Source organism: Danio rerio, chromosome 23 (assembly GCF_052040795.2).
Source record: "Danio rerio strain M-AB ecotype USA chromosome 23, GRCz13ab, whole genome shotgun sequence".
Lineage (NCBI taxonomy): Eukaryota > Metazoa > Chordata > Actinopteri > Cypriniformes > Danionidae > Danio > Danio rerio.
In genome coordinates this window covers 9,969,950-9,993,552 of record NC_141043.1, presented here as the reverse complement: position 1 = coordinate 9,993,552, position 23,603 = coordinate 9,969,950, and the positions used below count along the sequence as shown (strand labels likewise).

Genomic DNA, 23,603 nt, shown 5'->3' with positions numbered 1-23,603 from the left:
CGAGTCCTGGGTGGGCCAGTTGGCATTTCTGTGTGGAGTTTGCATGTTCTCCCTGGATTGGCGTGGGATTCCTCCAGGTGCTCTGGTTTCCCCCACAGTCCAAAGACATATGCTATAAGTGAATTGAATAAACTATGTTGTCTGTAGTGTATGAGTTTGAATGTGAGTGTGTATGGGTGTTTCCCAGTACTGGGTTGCAGCTGGAAGGGCATCCGCTGTGGAAAACATATACTGGAATAGTTGAGGGTTCATTCCGCTGTGGCGACCTCTGAAATAGAGACTAAGCCAAAGGAAAATGAATAAATGTTCCACCCTAGTGCTTCGTATCTGCAAAATCCACTATCGGTTGTCCTTTATTAAAAACAAAGTGAGTAATGTGAAATATTATTGCAAATAAAAATAGCTTTCTAAAAAAAGTTTTCTCCAGGTTTCAGAATCACATGATCCTTCAGCAATTACTTTAACATGCTAATTTGCTGCTCAAGACAAAAAAAAAAAAAAAAAACGAACAAAAAAAATCTAGCTGAATAAAAAAGAAGTAGAGCATTGTTTATTTAAACAATTTAAATAAATTAAATACTTTTAGTTCATTTAGTTGCAACATAGTGCAACAAGGCTATTTTCACTCAACCATTCCATTGGCTTGCACTATTCTGAAAAACTTCAGTTTATAAGAAAAAATGTCCATTGAATTTGAACAAACTGAGCAATTCTTCAGTATTTTTAAAGTAGTTTATTATAGGGACATAAACAGTGGAATACCAAATTCTACATAGCATTTTTTTTACATATATTTTTAACATAGTTCCCTGATACTAAAATTAGTTCAATAGACTTATATAAAGATTATTTAAAAGCCATTATTTTGTATGTGCTCCACCAAAAAAAGATGAGCAAGTGACAAAGTTAAATCTAAAAATGTTATATTTGCAGTTTTTGGCTGAACTGTACCTTTAACTGCAGCCTTTAAACACTCGGCCAACATTGTTCTCATGTCTTTTTTCTGGCTGTCTGCAGAGCTTCCTATAAGCGTGGCGGAAAGCTATGCAGTTCTTTTCTTTAGTGCTGTATGTTTTGTCATAGTATGGTATTTTGAGTGTAGATTACCAGTGTCTCGTCATGTTCACACTTGCTCAGAGGGCTACAGTAGCCAAATTTCAGCAGTGAGCAAGTGTTCAACAGCAAAGAGTGTCAGGACACATGAATCTTCATTAACCGGTCTTGTACACATAATTAGCTTACTTTATTTTCGTGTCCTCTGTCTGCTGTGTATCACTTGCACTTTGCAAACTCTTATCTTAACTCGTTATTTTGTCTTCTCAAACTGGCATTATTGCCTTGAGGAGCCAATATGTGCTTTAAAAAGCTTTATCTGCACCCGTGTGGTTCTGCACTTCACGTCTTGACTTGTTTTGTTGGGGTCTTCCATGAAGAGAAACCTTGTGCTGTAATCTTGATTTGTATGTGCAAGATATGTTGCCACTTTGTAATTAGTGGTGAATTAGTGTGCTCATAGTTGAGGTTTGGAAGTTTGGGATTTGAGCAATTATTCAACATTTGCCTGTGTTTGAACAAAATGTTTTTTATATGAGTTATGGGGGCATTATGAGCAATTATTCAATATTTTATCTGATTTATATATATATATATATATATATATATATATATATATATATATATATATATATATATATATATATATGTAAATACACACTCACCGGCCACTTTATTAGGTACAGTTTACTAGTCCCAGTTTAGACCCACTTTTGCCTTCAGAACTGCCTTGATCCTTCGTCGCATAGATTCAAAATATTCCTCAGAGATTTTGGTCTGTATTGTCGTGATAGCATCATGTCCAGGCATGTCCACATCCATGATGTGAATCTCCCATTCCACCACATCCCGCAGATGCTCTATTGGATTGAGGTCTAGTGACTGTGGAGGCCATTTAAGTACAGAGAACTCATGTTCAAGAAACCAGTCTGAGATGATTCACTTTTTATGATTGTGCTATATCCTGCTGAAAGTAGCCCTCAGAAGGTGGACATGGTTAGGAACAAAGCTCTGGCTGTGGTGTTGACACAAGGCTCAATTGGTACTAATGGGCCCAAAGTGGGCCAAAAAAATATACCGCTCACCATTACACCACCACCACCAGCCTGAACTGTTGAAGATTCATGCTTTCATGTTGTTGATGCCAAATTCTGACCCTACCATCCAAACGTCGCAAAAGGAATCGAGACTCATCAGACCAGACAATGTTTTTCCAACCTTCTATTGTCCAATTTTGAGGAGCCTATGCGAATTGGAGAACCATCACAGGGTAAATTTTACCCATAAAAAATCTACGTAACAGACCTTTAAGTAAACAGTTATGTCTCCCAGTCTTTGACTTTTACTATAATTGTCTCATTAACAATTCCTTGATTTAAAGAATTGTTTAGGTAAAAGTAGTTTAAAAGGGAGCAGTTTCACCAATGCGAGTAAAATTTACCCAATAAAATCACATGCAATTTCAGACATGCAGTCTCAGAAACATGCCCTCAATGAAGCTAGTGACATTACTGAGAGGGTAGGGTTAGGGCCTCCTCACACTATGCCATCCGTACCATGCCCAGGCCCGTTTCCCGGATCGTTTGAGAAGTGTGAGTGTGCTAAATCGGGCTTAAGCACAGTTCACTTGGCCGGCCCTTGCCCGGTTGGAAGAGGTGTGCCTGAGCGCGGTTCACTTGGTACGCTTGTGTGTGAGTGCAAAACGCGCCAAAGCCCGAAACTGAAAGCGAGATGTGACTTTTAAGGAGCTGTTTCATATGGATTTATTAATCATTCTTACTGTTCAGTGAACGCAAACTGCCATAGATTATTAAAGACGAGAACTCTTCACAGCACGACAGCTGCGCACCTTCAGCAGACCTCCTCATTCCTGCAGCACGAGAGCTTTATGATTGTTTATGAGCGCCAAAAGTGGCGGATCTGTTCGGCGAAATATCTGACTGCGTGTCACCGCATCCCTAAGAACTGTTTGGCGAAATATTTGACTGCATGTTACTGCTTAGCAAACGACTGAAACGATGTAACTAGAGAAATCTCCACTGTGCTGCTGAGTGAAAGAGCGCTTCTCACTGAACAGCGCAGCAGCGATGACGTAAGCATGCCGAGGCCCGTTTGTGGTGTGAGCACGGGCCGTCGGGGGAGACGGGAGGGGGGACAAGCGTGCTTTGGCCCGGTTCGAGGCAACTGTACCTAGTGTGAGTACGGCCTTAGGTGTACACATTAACAAGTCACATGCAGTCTCAGCCTGCTTGCTTATCGGCTGTTTAATGCCTGTATTTATGTGCTGCTTATGCACTGAATTAGTGGTTATCATAAATAAATAAAGTCATAATGAGCAAAAGAAGGCTATTTGTGGATTATAAATGTAGTTTTTTTTGTTTGTTTATTTTGAGATATGGAGTGATTGTAAGTAAGGCTGTACTCACACTAGGTACAGTTGCCTCGAACTGGGCCAAAGCACGCTTTCAAAATTTTAAGTGTAGAAGCGTCCACATTCAAACCGCTGTTATTGCCCACAGTACATTGCACATTGGACGTGAATTCCATAAGAATACAAATGTGGGTGAAAAGTGTAAACAAACTACAAACATGATGGACTTCCGAGACCAACCGTCAAGTAGAGAGGCTTCGGTAAAGATGTTTGTATGACTGTTCATTAATATCTAGCCCACGGGAAAATATTTAAATCACGTTTTCTGTGTTATATTTCATCTGCAACAACAATACTAAACTAAAATAAAGAAGTGTTTGGACATTAACGTATGAATGCATAATTATCCAAAGACCTGAGGAGAATTCTTTGCATGAAAGACTCATGAATGGCAACAGTCGAAATAACAAGCAGATGGTCACAAGGGAAACAGTAAACAGGGATAACCAAATAAACGAGGCAAGGATCAAAACACGGCAAAATAAGACAAAGGAAAACGTGTTGTAGTGTCACTAAAACAGTAGAAAAGACTCAGCAACATTGTGTGTGTTTGTGCTGTTCTTATAGTCTAAGTAATCAGTCTGTGAGCAGTTTCAGCTGTGAGAGTGTAATCAATCAGTATCTGGAACCGGTTGTGTGTGTGTTGCATGACTGGGTGTTGTAGTCCATAACATAGCGGATTTGTAGTTCATGTGTGTGTATATAACAGCGATCTCTTGTTGTTAGATCGCAAGTGATAGTGACAATATCAAAGCTTTTACTGGGGCACTACTGATTTTTAACTGGGGCATGTTTTTTTTTCTCCATGCAGCCCCCACCAAGATGCGCCCATATTGCCCATACCTAAATCTGCTACTGCTCTGAATGCATACTGTTTTGTGGTGTGATGTGGTGTTTTGGGGACGTTGGGGAGTTATTTTATGACTCCAGTCACTTCTTTATTACCACAGTGGCCTAATGTGTTTTCAATTGTAACTGTGTGGGTTTAATTTACACGGTTTTGGGTATACAGTTTTGGGTATACAATGACCTTTTGTGATTCTAATGTTAACCAGTTAAACTCTGCAGACCTGGGGCCTCATGTATCAATGCTGCGTACGCACAAAAACTTTGCGTACGCCAGGTTTCACGCTCAGAATCGCTCACGTTTGGATTTACTAACAATGAACTGAACGTGGGAATGTGCGCAGCTTCACTGCAGCTTTCTGGCAGGCGTACGCACATTTTTTGTGCGTGTCTGTTTTATTTCCATTGGCGACTCCTAGAGGCAGTTGTGTTAAATTCCTCTCTACAAAGTGTCTGAGCCTTGCAATGGCAGCTGTATGAGACGGGTTCAGCAGGTATATAAGGTTTCCATACCATACATTTGAACAGCTAAACATTAAAGCACAATTTGCAGCAGTCGCCTGTTTTCCCAATGTCATCTGAGCGATCTACCGCACGCACATTGCTATAAAGACACTATCTGAAGATGAATTTGCATGCGTGAATCAGAAATATTTCCATTCAATAAATGTGCAAATAAAATATGATGCTTATTGATATGAACTTATTGATGATGCCTACTTGTCTTTCTCGTGATAAATAGTTGGCAAAATCTGATATGTAGCGGGGGAAAAAAACAAGAAAAAGTTCATTAGACGCTGGATTCGAGCCGAGTTCATGCTCGAACGTATCAATTCATGATCACATTCGTCTTACGAGCGCGCCACTGAGACTGTTAAGCGTCCTGCAACATTTTACAGATATAAACCACACTATTTGTTTTTTTAATGCACTCAGTGCGATATGTTCAGACCCAACTGTGTTGACCGCATCAGCTAAACTCTCCCACTCTATTTTTTTCTTTTGTTGTTAATTCCGAAGAACAAACTTGCAAATAACACCGCTTTTCTCCGGTCTACCTCCGAAAGCAGCACCTCCAATTCACATTCTGTTCAAAGTTTCTCTTTTTGCTTGCTTTTTCCATTGCTTTTTCGTTGGGTTTTTCCATTAGCATAGTCATTAGCATATTCATACGGGGGAGGAGGCAGGGAGGGGTTTTGTGCTCGTGCATGTTGCGCTCAGTTTCACGTTCATTCAGATGTACAAAAGAATATGCATGAGATTCGGCGTACGCAGTGTTTCATACATCTGAAATTGTTTCTGCGTACGCACATTTACAGCTTTGTGCGTACGCAATGTTTTAGTAAGATTTCCACGCAAGTCTTCGTACATGAGGCCCCTGGTACCTGGTCCGTGACGTCATCGACTTTCGCTTTAAGATTTAAATGGCTAGCATTGCACCAGACCCCCTTAAGTGGTTTTGTTTGAAAGTGTAGAATCTATATTTTATGCACATATGCATCACTTTTTTTATTCTACTGTACAAAATTTATTTATACTTCAAGAATTCACACTTAGATATTGCTTGACAGCTGTAAGCAGGTTTAGCATGCTGTCCCGGGAGAGAACCCTGAGCTCGGAGATAGTTGAGCCCAGGGCTCCCGCCAGGTCCATAGAGCATGTGAGGGGAGTACGAGATCAGGTGGTTCTCGAGAGCTCCCCTTTTTGTAAAGGAGAAAAGGAGGAGAAAGGGGTGGATGGGGGGTTTCTTCGGAAAACGAAGATAAGGGAGTAATATCTAGCTAGGCTACTTATAGTGGGTTAGGATAGATCTGATTGGCTAACTAATGAGTGTAGATAGGTGGCCAGCTGCTGTCAATTATATCACGTGCTCCTCTCGAAATTAGTTTAAAAACTTCACTTAAATACACTGGGGAGCTGGGTATTTTACATTGGTTCATTTTCATATTTTTCATATGACACATGTATAAGTTATAGCTCAAATGAAAGCTCTTGCCGGTGCTCATACGGCTCTAGTATTCTTTTTATTGAATTATATTCACATATCAAACAGTTGTTAAATGAATTGTGGTGTTTCTATGGCGCAGAAGTGAAAACAATACATTTTTGATCAAAAAGCAGCCCCAGATAGCACAGACAGCTGTCATCTCTTACCTTATGCTGTGCTCTTCAGGGCCATTCTCCTCTGTTTTTGAGGTGATGTGCATAAGTAATCCTTTTATATGTCTGACGTGATCCAAACACAGTAAAATATGTTTGATCAAACAAAAGAATAGTGAAATATGAAAACAATGATCTGTCCCTGTGGCTTGTATAGCACCCATCAGTTGTAATACAATACCTTTTGCATAAATTATGGTAGAGACATTTTTCTTTTTTCCCTTGATTACAGACATGTGCAGGAATTAATTACAAAAATTCATTACTTACAGAAGAAAAGAAAATTAATTACAGCAAGCTAGACCACACAGAATCTAAAAGGTACACTTTCAAATTTGAGTTTAAAAAAAAAGTGCCTCATTTTTTAAGGTATTTTATTATGACACAGACAACATATACAGTTATTTTAAACACTTTCAATCGTGTTTTATGAAAATTCAAAGGGTTTTCTTTAAAATGATACCAAATTTTTTCATTCACACCTCTGCATGTGAATTTGGGAAGCTTTTAAATTTGGGTAGGCAAAATCTAGAAGGAAATCGCAAAATAACAGCAGAGTTTAACTGGTTAAAAAGGCATTTTACTAACACTACAAAAAAAAAAATAAAATAAAAAAAATACTCAGACAGACATACAGACAAAACACTTAGGGCTATTACCATTCATGTCTGCTATACAAGATGTGAAAAAGGCTTTTGTAATAGTGTTTAAAAGAAAAAAAATGTATCCAGTGTCTCATGTCCTGAGGTTGCATGTACTAGTGCTGTTGTAGTATGTATATTCAGTGGTAGACAGTAAGAAGATCCCCTACTGATTGTGCTGTTTTGTTGTGACTCTGTAGCTGTGAATTAATGGCAGTAAACACAGCTCTCCCAGGCATGTCTGGAATGGGCTGTAAGGGCGGGATCCGTTACCCCCCGATCAGATTCTGTCTCTGTGGGGCAACAGCTGTGTTTGAGCTTTGAACTGGAGAGACCCATCGCAGGTTCAATTCACCCACCCATGAACATACCAGCTAACGATATTAGAGGATTTATGACAAGTGCCCGGACCCCGGGTGTGAGAGGACCCTCGCAGCTGTTACGGCATCCCTCGTTGTCATGGTTATTCCTCCTCCTCCTGCTCTCCTCATAAGCAGACCATTATTCCCAAGTGCGTCTGGAGCCACAAAGTCAGGCAGAGTCTCTTCCTCTCAGTTCCTGCAGAGCAACACTGATGTATTTCCTTATAGACTTACATCATGACAGGATGTGGAATAATGATAAAATATGAGGTGATGTAGGAAAAGGAGGATATGAAGAAGGAGTAACGGAATAAGTTTAAAGCCCATAGGGATTGAGTGGGTTTACAGCCACTACTCAGTACTTTAACATGCACTGTAAGGCTCATGGACACAGTTTCTTGCAAATAAACACCTGCATTTTTTATTAAAAGATGTACAACTTTAAACATCTTTAACTCCTTTAAATCCATTCTGTTGCTGTTTGTGCATGAAAAAACTGTTCACGTTTAAAAAAGCTCAGAACTTTACACCATATATTTTTCGATAAACTACAGAACAAACCATCCTTATACAATAACTTGCCTAATTACCCTAACCTGCCTAGTTGAGCTAATTAACCTAGTTAAGCTTTTAAATGTCACTTTAAGCTGTATAGAAGTGTCTTGAAAAATATATAGTCAAATAGTATGTACTGTCATCATAGCAACGATAAAATAAATCAGTTATTAAAACTATTATGTTTAAAAATGTGTTGAAAAAAATCTTCTGCCGATAAACAGAAATGGGGAAAAAATAAACAGGTGTGCTAATAATTCTGACTTCAACTGTATATGTACATATTTGTAAATTCAATGATTGGAACAATATATGGGATATTCTACTAGAAACGAACATTTTTACTTATAAAAAATGTGACTGGGCCTGACCTTTAAGCTTGTCATTCTCAAAAAAATCCTACAAAAACAAGCATAACATCATACAATTCAATGATAGAACGTGTCTTGGTTGTTGCTAGATCGGATATGGTTGTGGCCAGAAGTTAACAACAGTTATTTATATTATTTATCAAATTTCCCATTTGTTGTATTTTATCAACGCCTATCCTAACCCTAAACCCAAGCATCATAGTACTGTAAAAAATATGAGTCATACGGTGTCATAACACACATTAGGCCGGCCATGGCCACTTAACCGATCTAGACTTTACCACACATCCTTGCTTCTCCATCAAATGATGTCACTTCCTTTGAGTTACTATAGCCTTAAAGATGTATTGCACGCATTTTCTTTTAAATTTTATGCAGATGTGACAGGACTAACAGAAACATAGAGAAGATTATAAAAGTATTTGTATTATATATTTGTATATATTTTTATATATTATTGTATATTGTAGTATATATTTTTACGCAGCGGATGCCCTTCCAGCCGCAACCCATCTCTGGGAAACATCCACACACACACTACGAACAATTTAGCCTACCCAATTCACCTGTACCGCATGTCTTTGGACTGTGGGGGAAACCGTAGCACCCGGAGGAAACCCACATGTACGCAGGGAAAACATGCAAACTCCACACAGAAACGCCAACTGAGCCGAGGTTTGAACCAGCAACCCAGCGACCTTCTTGTTGTGAGGCGACAGCACTACCTACTGCGCCACTGCCTCGCCCTGATGTGAATTATGACAATGTAAACATGCTTATTCCTGAAGTTTTTTTTTTCTAAATAACAGTTTTTAGCATTACCAAACTATTTTAGCTGTAGGTTTATTTAAAGACAAGGACAATGACAAGGTTTGTACATTTTTAAAGGGTTTTAATAACAAAAACAAATTGAGAACCAAATGATTGACATATTTCTTTACAGAGCAACTCACAGAAATCAACCATCAGTCCATTTTAGAACTTTTTAGGAGGAAACACTTTTTATTCATTGGGTTTATGTTTTTATTTCAGGGACAGATAATGTACGCTTACGGTAGAATGCTGCATATACAGTTGAAGTCAGAAGTATTACTATACAGCTTGTGACATTTAAGTGACATTTTAAGGCTTAACTAGGTTAATTAGGTTAATTAGGCAGGTAAGGGTAATTAGGCAAGTTATTGTATAATGATGGTTTGTTCTGTAGAAGACAGAAAAAAATATAGCTTTAAGGGGCTAATAATGTTGACCTTAAATTGTTTATTTAAAAAATAAAAAAACTGCTTTTATTCTAGCCAAAATAAAAGAAATAAGACTTTTATAAAATTGGCCTTTTTCAATATAAATATAACCTATATAAGTTGCAAATCTTATACATGTAAAATTGAAATACAAACTTGAATGTCCTGTATAATTTGCATATTGCCATATATCAGATTTCTATATTTCTACACAAGTTTTTCATACTTTCAACCCATATTTTTGTTCCTTATATTTTTACATTCTTTCCCCTGTTGCAGTTTTTTTTTTTTCCAGTGATTAATGATTGGCCAATAATTCACACTCCCTAAACTACAGGTATCACTGTGGCAACATAGGCATTGCAAAAAGAATTGAACGAAGGAATTTGTGCAATCATTAAGCCCAAGGGAGACTGGGCACAACAGCACTTTTATTGAAGATTTAAACACACTTACCTTACATTACACCCAACCCAACCAAACCAAATAAAACCTTCTTATCCATAAAAGCAACCACCCAGCACTTTCTCAAAACATCTTAGCAATGCCATAGAAACCCCCAGAATATAACAGTGACAAAACATTCTAGTTTACTATAGTAATCATAACATTTTCATAGAAAAGAATGAAAATGTCTATATAAATGTTTATCTTTTAATGTACATTTTATTATAAAAATATGTTATTTTGAATTGTGATGACCACTTACATGTGATTTTGTTGGTCTAAAACTCTATTTTGTCAACTTTAAGTCCAGTAAAACCTATAATCCTTTGGGGTGGGTCCAGATACTTAAATGTAATCCCATCCTCATCTGAAACTTCCTGCCTCTTGGGAGAAAATGCTGCATCTCTCATCATGATTCTAATATATGTGTGAAGTGTAGACATGCACACACACACACACACACACACACACACACACACACACACACACACACACACACACACACACACACACACACACACACACACACACACACACACACACACACTAGTAGTAATGGATCACAAATCTCACGGTTCGTATCACATTATGTTTTTTTTTTTGTCATGGATCGGACCATTTTTCGGATCAGCCAAAAAGGAGAGGAGACAAATGTGATTTGTCGTCCATTTATTACAAAAATAGCACTGCAAGAAACTTCTGGTTTTAAGAAGCAGAACTTAAAACCTGTATTTTACTAAAATATAATGAAGAAACAATCAGCTGAATAAAAATAAATTGTAAAATATCGAGTACTGTGAAAAATTCACTGTAACTACTACTGTTGCTGTTACTGCTAAATATAGAAATCTAACAATATAATTTATACAATCCATATTTACTTTTAGTAGCATTTTCAATCAATGATTCAGTTATACACTCAAATCTCCATGTTTTATTGCTAGTACGTATAGTAGTATGGTAGTATAATTTTTGAAGATTTATTCAGTGGCATGTTTTTGATGGCTGGTTGTTGCCACCGATTGGTTAAATAATGTAATTGCTGCCTACAACTTTCATTTCAAGTTAAATATATGATGGTGATTTTAATCTTTACCATAAACATTAGTGGCTTTTTCTAAACTATAAAGGGTTATCCCAGTAATTCTGTTATTTGACTGTTTAAAGATTAATGATTTTTGCATTTTTCAAACACAGATTTGAATGCAGCGACTCAAGGGATCAGTAAACATATCCAAATCATCATCATTTATAATTTATGTCATGTGGGTGTTGAGATCCCAACCTTTTAATGATTAATCATGCTGCTTACACTAAATGCATTGATGCAGGCTGAACACAAAGTGACAAAAAACACCTTTAATAACCTAAGAAACCCACCACATCCCAAATAACCTACCACAACTTTTTCAGTAATCATTATATTTTACAGGAAAGCCTAAATGCTTTCATACATGTTATTTGAATGAAGCAAGAGGCAATCTTTTTGCTGTTGTTACAAATTTAGGATTAATCTTCAAGTAAATAAAATGTTAATCTACAGGTAACATGTGTTCCGAACCATGGGTTGTGATCTGTAGGAATCACTGATCAACTGTGATCCGATACACCTCTGACACACACTGTATTTTCTATTGCCCTACCCCAACCCTACCCTAATTTTGTATGATTTAGAAGCCTTTTGAAAAATGAGGACTTCAGCAATGTTAAAGGGCCATGAAACCCCCTCGTTTCAGCAGGGTGTTTTCACACCTCTACTTTGGAAAAAGTCAGAAAAGCGGGCGTGACCAGCTCTGTTTAGGGGGGAGTGTCGGAGGAACTAAAGTGGGATGGTGTGGGAGTGTCTATTTGGGCACGCGCGAGTTTCAGTCAAAATACACACACGAGAAAGTGATGGTGTATTTTTTACAGTCATTGTGTTTAACCTACATGGACATCTGTAGTTGAATTTTTTGCCAGATTATTAAATGTTGGACTTTAACTGCAGTTTGACTCTTTCATTCAGGGAATTCATTCATGCCCCTCGCGACAAACGCGATATTTGATTCGAGGATCTGCTCTAAGCGTGTATTTTTCATGCAATGTTTGATACCGCACGGCGAATGAGAGAAAAAAAAGCTCCGCAATTCCCGGAAACTTAGATGCACTTGGCAGGTAGCGTCAGAAAGCCGCGTGTGTTATTCCGGTCACTAAATGCGGTGCTAACAAGTTTGCACTCAGTGCAATAGTTAACTTAATTCGATACGAACAAACTGAATAAACAAAGAGCACTGGTCGCTCACTTACCAAATCTGTAGAGACAGAACAATCACCAGCAACTAGAGCCGCGTCTTTATGAAGAGAAGACTACAAGCAAATCCGGATTTCAGCGTTTGCAGATGAGAACAGCTCTCAGGTAAACAATAATCCTCCTTAGACACGTAAGTTATTGAAATAACGCAAAAACAACCAATATACACTTTTTAGTGAAATATAGATGTCCTAATAGTGTTTTTAGCAGTGTGGGACACATATACCACTGTCAACAGCTCAAAAAATGTGTTTTGGTGTTTCGTGACCCTTTAAAACACACACACACACACACACACACACACACACACACACACACACACACACACACACACACACACACACTGCTTGGATTTCTCAGCAGCCTGAAGTTCAGGTTCATTCACACCCCTGTGACCAGTTGCCCGTCTGACGGCTGGAAGAAAGAGCATCTGATCCCCATTTCAAAGAGCCCACCTTTCCACCTCACTACTCGCCTCCACAGATGTGTTTTTGTTCTGCGTATCTGTGAGGAGGCTTGTGTTGACAAAGACCCTGATGTGGCTGAAGTGCTTCTTTGTAGCAAGGGGACTTTTGTGTTGTGTTGCATTGAGGGGTTCTGGAAGTTAGTATATATGGTGGGGGATGGTTTGTGTGTTGTCAGAGCTGAGGGCTTTAGAGAGGAAGTGGATGTTTAAGCATTAAGCTTTCGGATTTTTTAAGGAAGGCACTGCATCCAGATAGATTAGATGAAGAATGTCTGAGAGTTTATAGTAGGATGCTTCCCTATGGATCAGTCTTATACAGTCGTTTGATAGGACTGATTTGCTTCACACATTGTTTTTTTATTTTCTATTATACATTCTCTCTCTTTACAAAACAGAACGGCCATTCCCGTGTGAATGTGGCATAATGTTTTGAGAGCAGTAAAGATAGCAGAAAGAACTCAGCAACACTGCTGTAATTGCTGATTACATAATCTGGATTATGCAGTCAGAATCTAAAAATGAGATACTGGTAATCATTCATTTTCTCTCAGCTTAGTCCCTTTCTTCATCAGGGATTGACACAGTGGAATGAACCGCCAACTTCATTCATTCATTTATTTTCTTTTTAGCTTAGTCCCTTCATTAATCCAGGGTTTGCCACAGCAGAATGAACCGCCAACCTATCCAGCATATATTTTACGCAGCGGATGCCCTTCCAGCTGCAACCCATCTCTGAGAAACATCCACACACACTCATTCACATACACTCATACACTACAAACAATTTAGCCTACCCAATTCACCTCTAACACATGTCTTTGGGCTGTGGGGGAAACCGGAGCACCCAAAGGAAACCCACGCAAATGCAGGGAGAACATGCAAACTCCACAGAGAAACGCCAACTGACCCAGCCAAGGCTCGAACCAGCGACCTTCTTGCAGTAAGGCGACAGCACTACCTACTGCATTGCGTCGCCTAACCGCCAACTTATCCAGCATATGTTTTACACAGTGATTGACCTAACATTCACACACATACACACTTCAACCAATAGGCTATATGCACAGCTTATGTTTTTCAACCAATAATGAACCTCCAGTGAGAGCTTTTTTGTGATTATTTTGAGTTTCATAAGGTTTCTTTTACAGCATCGATTTTGTAATGTAATTGCAATACATTCATTTAAATAGACTTAAGCATTGATTTAGTTGTTCAAGTGTAAAAAAGACGAAAGACCATTTAAACGCAGGCGCCGTCATTAGCAGCAGGCGAGTGCAGAAACTCCATTGAAAAAACGAGTCAAATGAATTTCCATATTTTAAAAACATGGTGCATTGCTTCTTGTTTGGTCTGATACCCCCTTTATATCATATATGTGCATATACCCCATTTAGTTATTTACCTATAGCGCTTGTCTTTGGACTTGTGTGGGAAACCGGAGCAGCCGGAGGAAATCTAAGCGAACATGGGGAACACATGCAAACTCCACACAGAAATGCCAACTGATCCAGCCAGGACTCGAACCAGCAACCTTCTTGCTGTAAGGTGACAGTGCTAAAGTGCTAACCACTGAACCACTGAGACGCCACTGTATTAAATTTAATAATAATAATAATAATAATAATAATAATAATAATAATAATAATAATAATAATAATAATAATAATAATAATAATAATAATAATAAATAATGTGGGGCGAAGCAGTGGTGCAGTAGGTAGTGCTGTCGCCTCACAGCAAGAAGGTCGCTGGGTCGCTGGTTCGATCCTCGGCTCTGTTGGCGTTTCTGTGTGGAGTTTGCATGTTCTCCCTGCGTTCACGTGGGTTTCCTCCGGCTGCTCCTGTTTTCCCCACAGTCCAAAGACATGTGTATCAGGTGAATTGGGTAAGCTAAATTTCCGTAGAGTATGTGTGTGAATGAGTGTGTATGAATGTTTTCCAGAGATGGGTTGCAGCTGGAAAGGCATCCGCTGCGTAGAACCTGTGCTGGATAAGTTGGCGAATCATTTCACTATGGCGACCCCAGATTAATAAATGGACTAAGCCCAAAAGAAAATTAATGAAAAAATGTATTAAAATATTTTGAGTCTTGATGATGTAGCTGTCTTCAGATTTACAACTAATTAGTTATTTCTGCGAACTAGACTCATTGTTATAACCAGCCTTGGGCACGTTCCTTTAAAATAGTAATTAGTTATAGTTACTAGTTACTTTTCACAAATACAGTTATATATTTATAAATGTAATTAGCAGGGAAAGTAACTTTTCACTTACTTTAAAAGAAATCTAATGTCAAATGACTATAAAATAAATCGAAAACATTGTAGACTAATCTAATGCACACTATTTTAATGTTGTTGTGGGAAAATGTGAGACAACCATCAAACTCAACATATCAGAATCAGAATCAGAAAGAGCTTTATTGCTAGGTGTGAGGGGTCCAGAGTGATGTTGGCAGCCCTTCTGCTTGCTCTGGATAAGTACAGTTCTTGGAGAGTAGGGTGGGTTGTACCGATGATCAGCTCTGCAGTCCGAACTATTCAATGTAGTCTTCGTAGGTCGGATTTGGTAGCTGAGCTAAACCAGACTTAGCTACAAATTTTGTGGTGGCATGTGACAACACGAGGTTCTTCATTGGATTAGAATTACTTGTCACCGACGTAGAGACTTCTTTTTTCCTGGGCTTAAGTTGCACGATTCATAAATATCTTGCCTTTCACCTCAACAAGGAAAAAATAGTTCTTATATTTTCAGTTTGCAAATGCTAACTTTGAATTTGTTGGATTTGCCATTGTTCTGATTCCTGGTCGTTGGTGTGTTTCACTGACTTGTGTGCTTGTGTGTAAACACCCACACTAGTCTGCATTTGATTAGTAGTCAATGGAAATTTACTCGCCATTCATCACATTCTCAGTTACACACCGTTCACAGACCAATCATCCTCACTGGTTGGTTATGTGTTCCTCCCCAATATTTACTCACCCTCAAGTGGTTCCAGACCTTTATGATTGTCTTTATTCTGTTTAACATAAAATATTTGGTATTTTGAAGAAAGCTGGGAACTTGTAAACATTGACTTCATTGGGTGGTTACAGGTTTTCAGCTTTTTCCAGAATATCTTCTTTTTTTTGTTTAACAGACCAAAAAATAGTCAAACATGTTTGTGACGAGTTAAAGGTTTTGAAATATTGAGTTGTAAATCTCTTTAAATATTTAGTATTTTTAGAGTTAGTTTATTAACTTCAAGCTTGGCAGCTTATAAGTTATGATCAACCAGCATGGGATTTTTGTTGGCCATTGTAGATTACGGATAGATGGTTGATGGCTAATATACAGTATTTGACATGCAAATAAGAAATGATTCATGTTATGAACCTTTATTTATAATTATTTGTTTTTGTTCTTTACAGCTTTTCCATGTTGCATATGTGCTTATCAAGTTTGCCAACTCGCCCCGACCAGACCTGTGGGTGCTCGAGCGCTCCATTGACTTTGGCAAAACATACCAGCCATGGCAGTTCTTCGCCTGTGAGTAAAATCTAAAATCAATTACTTCTGTGTTATTATCTTATGTCTTATCTTTATTTTCATTTTTCATCAAACTGTAAATAGCTTCATGAGCATTGTGAGGCGTTCAGTGATTGGGAGAATTGCATTTTGGGAATAAAAGTGTGGGTTACGTGATAAAGGTCAGGTTTTGGAGTCCTCCGGCGTCAGCGTTTGCAAACACACATATCTTGTTTTGTTTGTAACTGAAGGCCGTCAGTACTGTAGGTGGCAACACAATCCTGACAACAGTGATTACAATCCTTGGGTGGCATTTGAAGGTTTGGCATTATCAGCATAATGAAATGTAATATTCAGTTGTTTTGCTCACAAACTCACAATTCATCAGCCTACAATTTTCTTCATGACTCTGCACACAACAAAGCAGAACAATGGAGAAAGAAAGCCTTGTGTTGTCATGACTTTACAAGTAGCAGATTGTATTCAAGGTGTCTATGGAGTCTTAACATTATTAAAAGTTGGTGAAGCAATTTAGAGAAATGTAAAGTGCTTAAAAGTATTAAAAAGTCTGTTTTGTGTAAAAAGGTATTTTGTGTAATTTTTAAACATGCAATGTATAGTTGTATGCTTAAGTTTGACTGAGTTTAATTATGTAGTTTATGAAATGGATAAAGTCCTGCTAGATTTGAGGTTATGGTTTCTGTTTATTGCAGTAACTAAAGCAACAATGTTATTCCTGCTCATAGATCATTTTCATTAGATGTCGCCTATGCGGTTGTCAACAGAGCCGCCATTTTAGTACAGGGTAGCACTCCTTTGAAATAAATGCTGGACCAAGGTGCAGTGCAGGACTGGCCATCCAGAGCCAGAGATATAAACACACACACACACACACACACACTCACACACACACACACACACACACACACACACACACACACACACACACACACACACACACACACACACACACACACATATATATATATATATATATATATATATATATATATATATATATATATATATATATATATATATATATATATATGTGTGTGTGTGTGTGTGTGTGTGTGTGTGTGTTTATATCTCTGATTACTGTCTGGCTGGTTTCTGTCCTCTACTTGTGCTAAAAAGGCAATAATGGTCCAACAGTCCTGACCATTATCACCAGTAAAGCCTAGAAAAACAGGGCATCAGTGTATTGTAAACAGTGTAATATTGTAATACTTAATGTTTTAAATAGGTTTGAATATTCCTTTCCAGTTATCAAATAAATGATTTGTTCCTTCATTACAGTTTTGTAAATATTAAATTATTTTACGTTCAAAATTGTAACATATACATCCGTTTAAAACCTATGACTGGTGGAAAAACATATTTCTGTAATTGTGTACCTGGGTCTCCACTTTTGCCATGGCCTCCTTAGGCTTACACAAACTCATCCAACATGTTTTTCTGAACCTTTTAACAAAAAATGTCCTCCATTTGAAAAATGTCCATCGCTGTTGCAATTTCTAGCCAAGAATTATTGATCATCTGGTTATCTCTATGATCACTGATCATAAAGGTGTCTGTACAGGCATACTGTTTCAGACAAAATCTCTGCAAAGTGTTTCATATTTCACTCAAATCAAACACAGTTGAAACCCGCACACTGTTCGCTCAAGTCTCAAAAAAAAACAAAACATGTACTTCGCCAGCCAAAATCATGTCGCGCACACCCAAAGCAAATTTCCGCAAACTCCGCGAAGAGGTCACATTCGCCGCGCATACTCAAGTGAACTAGCGGAAGCATCGAGTATAAACCAGGCTTAAAAAAAGTCACTTCATCTTTGAAACGCCTCTAGGGCAGTATGCTCGGGCACCCTGTCTGAATTGGGAAACATGATGGGCTGCAGCTGGAAGGGCATCTGAAGTGTAAAATATACACTTAATACCTAGACTGTTTATTCCTCTGTAGCGACCCCAGATTAATAAAGGGACTAAGTCGAAAAGAAGATGAATAAATGAATGATGTACATGGATAAATACTTACAATGATTGTTCCAATAAAAATAGATAATAGATTTCTCAACTGGTTTGTTCATTGTCTGTTTTTTACTCTAGCCTCAAAGAGAGACTGCATTGAGCGGTTTGGCCAGAGGACTATCGAGCGGATCTACCATGATGACGATGTCATCTGCACAACAGAGTACTCTCGAATTGTCCCATTGGAGAATGGAGAGGTACGGAAATGTAGAATTCATGGCCCAACACTGGTCGATCTCTCCTGCTTACGCTTTTGTAGATATACAGACTTACTTTTGGTGCTGAAATAGTATCTCACATCTCACATTTGTTCAGATTGTGGTGTCTCTGGTAAATGGACGACCCGGAGCCATGAACTTCTCCTATTCTCCCGTTTTGAGGGAGTTCACCAAAGCCACCAACATCCGCTTGCGTTTTCTGCGCACCAACACACTGCTGGGTCACCTGATGGGCAAAACCTTGAGAGACCCCACAGTCACACGAAGAGTAAGACTACACTTCAGTTTTTAGAATGGACAGAAATTACAAACAAAGCTTCGTCATGTGATCTGTTTTTTGTAAATAGGCTCATTTACAAAGAGTTAAACAGTTGATTTTTACCATTTTTCAATCCATTCACCCGATCTCTAAGTCTGGCAGGAACACCTTTAGCTTAGCTTAGCATAAATCATTGAATCAGATTAGACCATTAGCATCTCATTCAAAATGACAAAATAGTTTTGATAATTTTACTATTTAAAGCTTGACTTATCTGTAGTTACATTGTGTCTAAGTGTAAGAGTCAAGCTTTAAATAGTAAAATAATTTTTTTGAGGGGGATGTTAATGGTCTAATCTGCTTCAATGATTTATGCTAAGATAAAAGTGCTCCTGCCAGGCCCCGAAAATCAACTGAATGGATTCTGAAATGCTAAAATTCAACTAGGGAATTGTAAAATGAGCCTAATACTCTCAAAAAAGTGGAGTGTTTCTTTAAACCTAAATTCTAAAACATCTTGTGCATTTGTTCCTCAGTATTACTACAGTATTAAAGACATCAGTATCGGAGGGAGATGTGTGTGTAATGGCCACGCTGAGGCCTGTAATGCTCAAGACCCCAATGATCCCTACAAGTAAGTGACCTTTAAGAATGTTTCATTTATTTATGTGTTTTTAAATGTCAGGCTCAAACTTCAGGTCAAATGGATAAGCATTTCAACGCATGTGAATATGCCACAACCTTGGAAAACCTTTTTTAAATGCACTATTCTGTTGACATAGAGATAAGACTTCATTCAAGAGTTCATAGTTAGATGATGATTGATAATAAAGCTGTTTTGCATGCTGTTCCAGAAGAGAACCCTGAGATTATAAGATCCTTGAGCCCTGGGCTCTCTTCCATTATCAGGGTGAGAGGGGAGGTTGAGTTCAGGTAGATCTTTATGAACAACCCTGACTTGTTTACGAATAATGGCAGATTGTAGGGTTAGCTACAGTATGCTGCTTACTGAGGGCTCGTCTATAGTGCCAAATTGCTTATATTGCGTGTTTTTGGATTGTGGGAGGAAACCGGGAAACCCACACAAGCATGGGGAGAACATGCAAACTCCGCACAGATATGTCGACTGGTCCAGTAAGGACTTTTAACCAGTGACATTGTTGCTGTGAGGCAACAGTGCTAATCACTGGGCCACCCTGCAGCCCAATTTAGGAAAAGGAAGGAGGAGTAGGGGTGGGAGGGGGTTTTTCAAGACAAAGATACTGAGGTGAGAAACTCTGGTATTTTCCAAGCATGCGTATGTTTGTGTGTGAATGAGAGGGCATGATGCTGTATTTAGCTTGTTTGTTGCTGTCTATATGTGTGTGTGTGTGTGCGAATAAGAGAGAGAGCTTTGTGCTGTCTGTGTGTGTGTCACTTGTTTGGTGCTGTGTGTTTATATGTGTGTTTGTTTATACAGACAGCTTGTTATAGGCTTTCTGGACTCTGTATAGCTGGGTGGTTTTCAGTTTTGTTCTCCCCCCACCCGTTAGCGGGAACGGGCACAGCAGGTTGAAAGTGGGGTGGGTCGGGCAGCTGGACAACAAATGCTGAATATAAGCGGGAGCGGTCGAGTTCAGACAAAATCCTGGCGGGAGCGGGTTATTATTATTTATTTATTTATTTATTTATTTGAGAAAAAATCTATTGTTGAATGTAATAGAATATAATAGATACTATACATAATCTAAATTTTATGTCTATATATTACAAAAGTGTACCCTTATTTCTCAACATTCCCAACAAATGTTAATAATTTCTATAGTAGAAAATAACAATATTAGATGGATTTCTGAATAGTCATATGACTCTGAAATCTGTAGTCATTTTTCTTAAAATTCAGCTTAATAAAATAATAATATAATGTATATTAAAGTTTTTTTCTTTAAAATAGATTCAAAATGATTTTCATTTAAAATAATACCTAACTAAATAGCTAAATGGTTTTACTATTTTTACTTAATTCAATGCAACTTTGGTGAGCATAACATAATAAATTGGATTTTTAATAAAGTTATGAAAAAAAACTTTAGATTTTTTTTGTAGTTAAGTCAGAAGTATTTGTCCTTTATTTGTTACAGAAGTCCTCTTGTGTTTTAATACATTATAAAATGCAGTGATATGTTGTTAAAGCTAAAATTATATAGGAAGATTCAATTGAACATAAATATGCAAATGTTGTTGCTACACTGTTGCAAATATGCAAATTTTCACAGATTTGTCCGTACACACTCTTATTTATGTAACTATTAGCCCGGGGACATTTCTTTCAGTAAATGTGCCAAAGAAGGAGGCTGAAATCATTTTGTTCATGAAGTTCTCTTTCCTGTGCCTGGAGGGAGTTAAAATGACTGTTAGTTTCCACCCGCATGACAGACCACCAGCACAAGCACATACATGCTGCCCGAGTTTGCACTTGCCTGATTCTCAACATTCTTACCCAAATGTTCACCTCAAGCCCAGAATTTCAATAAAACTTATTACATAACCTAAAGTTTTATTAAACTCCCGGGGGCCATTAATAACATAAAACAACCAAGCATGGTGTCTTTGTGTGTGTATGTTTAGAATATTTGCTCTAGAGTTTTTATCTGGAAGGATCATGGTTAGAGCAGTTCGTCTCCTCCAGGCGTGTGTCTCAGGACAGTGAGGGATGGTGGCGTTCTTCACTTCTGAGGCCCTACAGGCGTCTGGATATACTAGGTTTTTTTACGCATCCTGGGAGTGAAGCTATTTTTAGAGATTATTTACATTAGATGTCACTTACGCTGTTGTTGTCTATTGGACGAAATGCGTCAATAGTGCCACCATTTTAGTACAGTGTAGCGCTTCTTTGAAATGAATGTGGGACCAAGGTGCAGTGGAGGACTGGCCATCCAGAGCCAGCGCTATATATATATACATATATCTATGATCAGGAGTTTTCCCGATGGTTAGTATGCAAAATATTTATTTAAATTACATAAATTATAATTTTAAAACAATTTTCTTTTTTTTTTGCTTTGTGTGCTTGTCACTACACTCATATGCTTCTCTAAAGCCAGGCATCTTTAAATTGGCTTTAATATTGACTAGTGCAGTTGAATGACATTTGTCCTTGAAGCTCTGTACAAATGTGGTATATTTGTACATATATATATTGATATATATCTATGTTATATTTTATATTAATATATATATTGATATATATTTCTGTTATATGTTGCATTGATATATATCTATGTTCTTTCTTAACCTGCTAATTGACCCATTAAAATGGATCAGTTCACATTTGGATTTATTTCAGTGGGCTAAATTGTTAAAGGTTTTATTCTGGAGCCCAAGATATGAAATTCAAGACAAAAATAATGAACCAGGTCATGATTTATTAGTTTGCTCCCCGGATTTACTACTATGAATAATGTGTAAATAGACACATTACCTAAACTGAAGGCACAACTTAATATATTGAGTTCGAGTTTTGTGTACAACAATGTAATGAATTAGTAAATCATGTGTGAAATCTAGTAAATCAAGAAAATTAATTAATAAATTCAACCCAGGCTCATCCTGTAAACTTAGCCCCGCGCACGTTTCTAGAGACCGCGAAATACGTCCTGGGAGGTACGTATTTATGCAGTTTTTGTTTTCGCTAAGCCGCCGTGTGCGCTTTTTCGTGTCTCGAATGCCTCTCATGAGCGCGCACGGTTTGCTCTCGCGCTGTTTTTGCTTGCAAAGCCGCCGGAGCTGTTGTTCAGCGACTGTCTGTCTGACTGACTGATGACTGAACGATTGACTTGGTGGACGGCCAATCGGCCGACCCAGCCACCCTCCTCCTTCTTCCCTAAACCCAACCGACGATTAACAAAAGCCGTCCAGAAAAAGAAAAGCCCTCATCCGATTTTGACCGCGTTTTGGATTTCACCCCATTCTTGACGCGTTACGAACTCATTCGCTTTATTTTTTGGATTCTGTTTTTTGTCTTACCTGATTTCTGGAACCGTTCTTCCCTGGACTTTAACCTGTTAGTGAGGAGGTGAGCCGTCAGCTGGCAAGCGCAAAGAGGAGCGGCGTAACACCACCCTGTAGCGTTCGCTTCAAAAAACGAAATGCAGCCATACATTCTGGCCATGTAAATCGCAGTCTCCAGAAACGTCTGCAGGGCTACGTTTTTAGAATGAGCTTGGGTTGAATAAATTGTGCCCATCGTAATTTTTTCAATAACAATTTACAAATAATATTCTATTAATTTAATTTAATGTATTTATTAACATAAATAAACAGTGAACAACACATTTATTACAGTATTTTTTCATCTTTGTTTGTTAATGAATGAAAATTAGTTCATGTTAACTCACAGCGCATTAACTATGGATTTTAATAATTCAATAGTATATAATTTATAAAAGTACTGTTCATTCTTAGTTCATGTTAGTAAATACATTAAATAACATTTACAAATGGAACATTATTGTAAAGTGTTCATATCATACACATTTGCTTGTAAATCATTCATTTTTTTTACATAGTTTTACTACTTTAAATCATGTTCTGAGATGGTGGTCAGTAGTTTAAGTGTTATAATGAAATCCTTCAAACAGTTGAATTCCTCAAATGTAGTAATGTGTAATTATTTACTGTGGAAGACCTTTGGACATAAAGCAGATCACACTGTTTTTCAAAGGTTTGTGAAATATTTCAGGAATC

The 23,603-nt window shown here is 37.9% G+C and overlaps 1 protein-coding gene across 3 annotated transcripts in view; it reads left to right on the top strand.

Moving 5' to 3' along the window:
• lama5 (laminin, alpha 5) overlaps positions 1-23,603 on the top strand; it is a 201,838-nt gene that overhangs the window by 43,092 nt on the left and 135,143 nt on the right. For all 3 annotated transcript variants that reach the window (XM_087305121.1, NM_001039171.2, NM_001442039.1), the window contains 4 exon segments: positions 16,274-16,391; positions 18,480-18,598; positions 18,717-18,887; positions 19,415-19,512. In XM_087305121.1, the coding sequence (XP_087161247.1) occupies positions 16,274-16,391; positions 18,480-18,598; positions 18,717-18,887; positions 19,415-19,512 (506 nt within the window).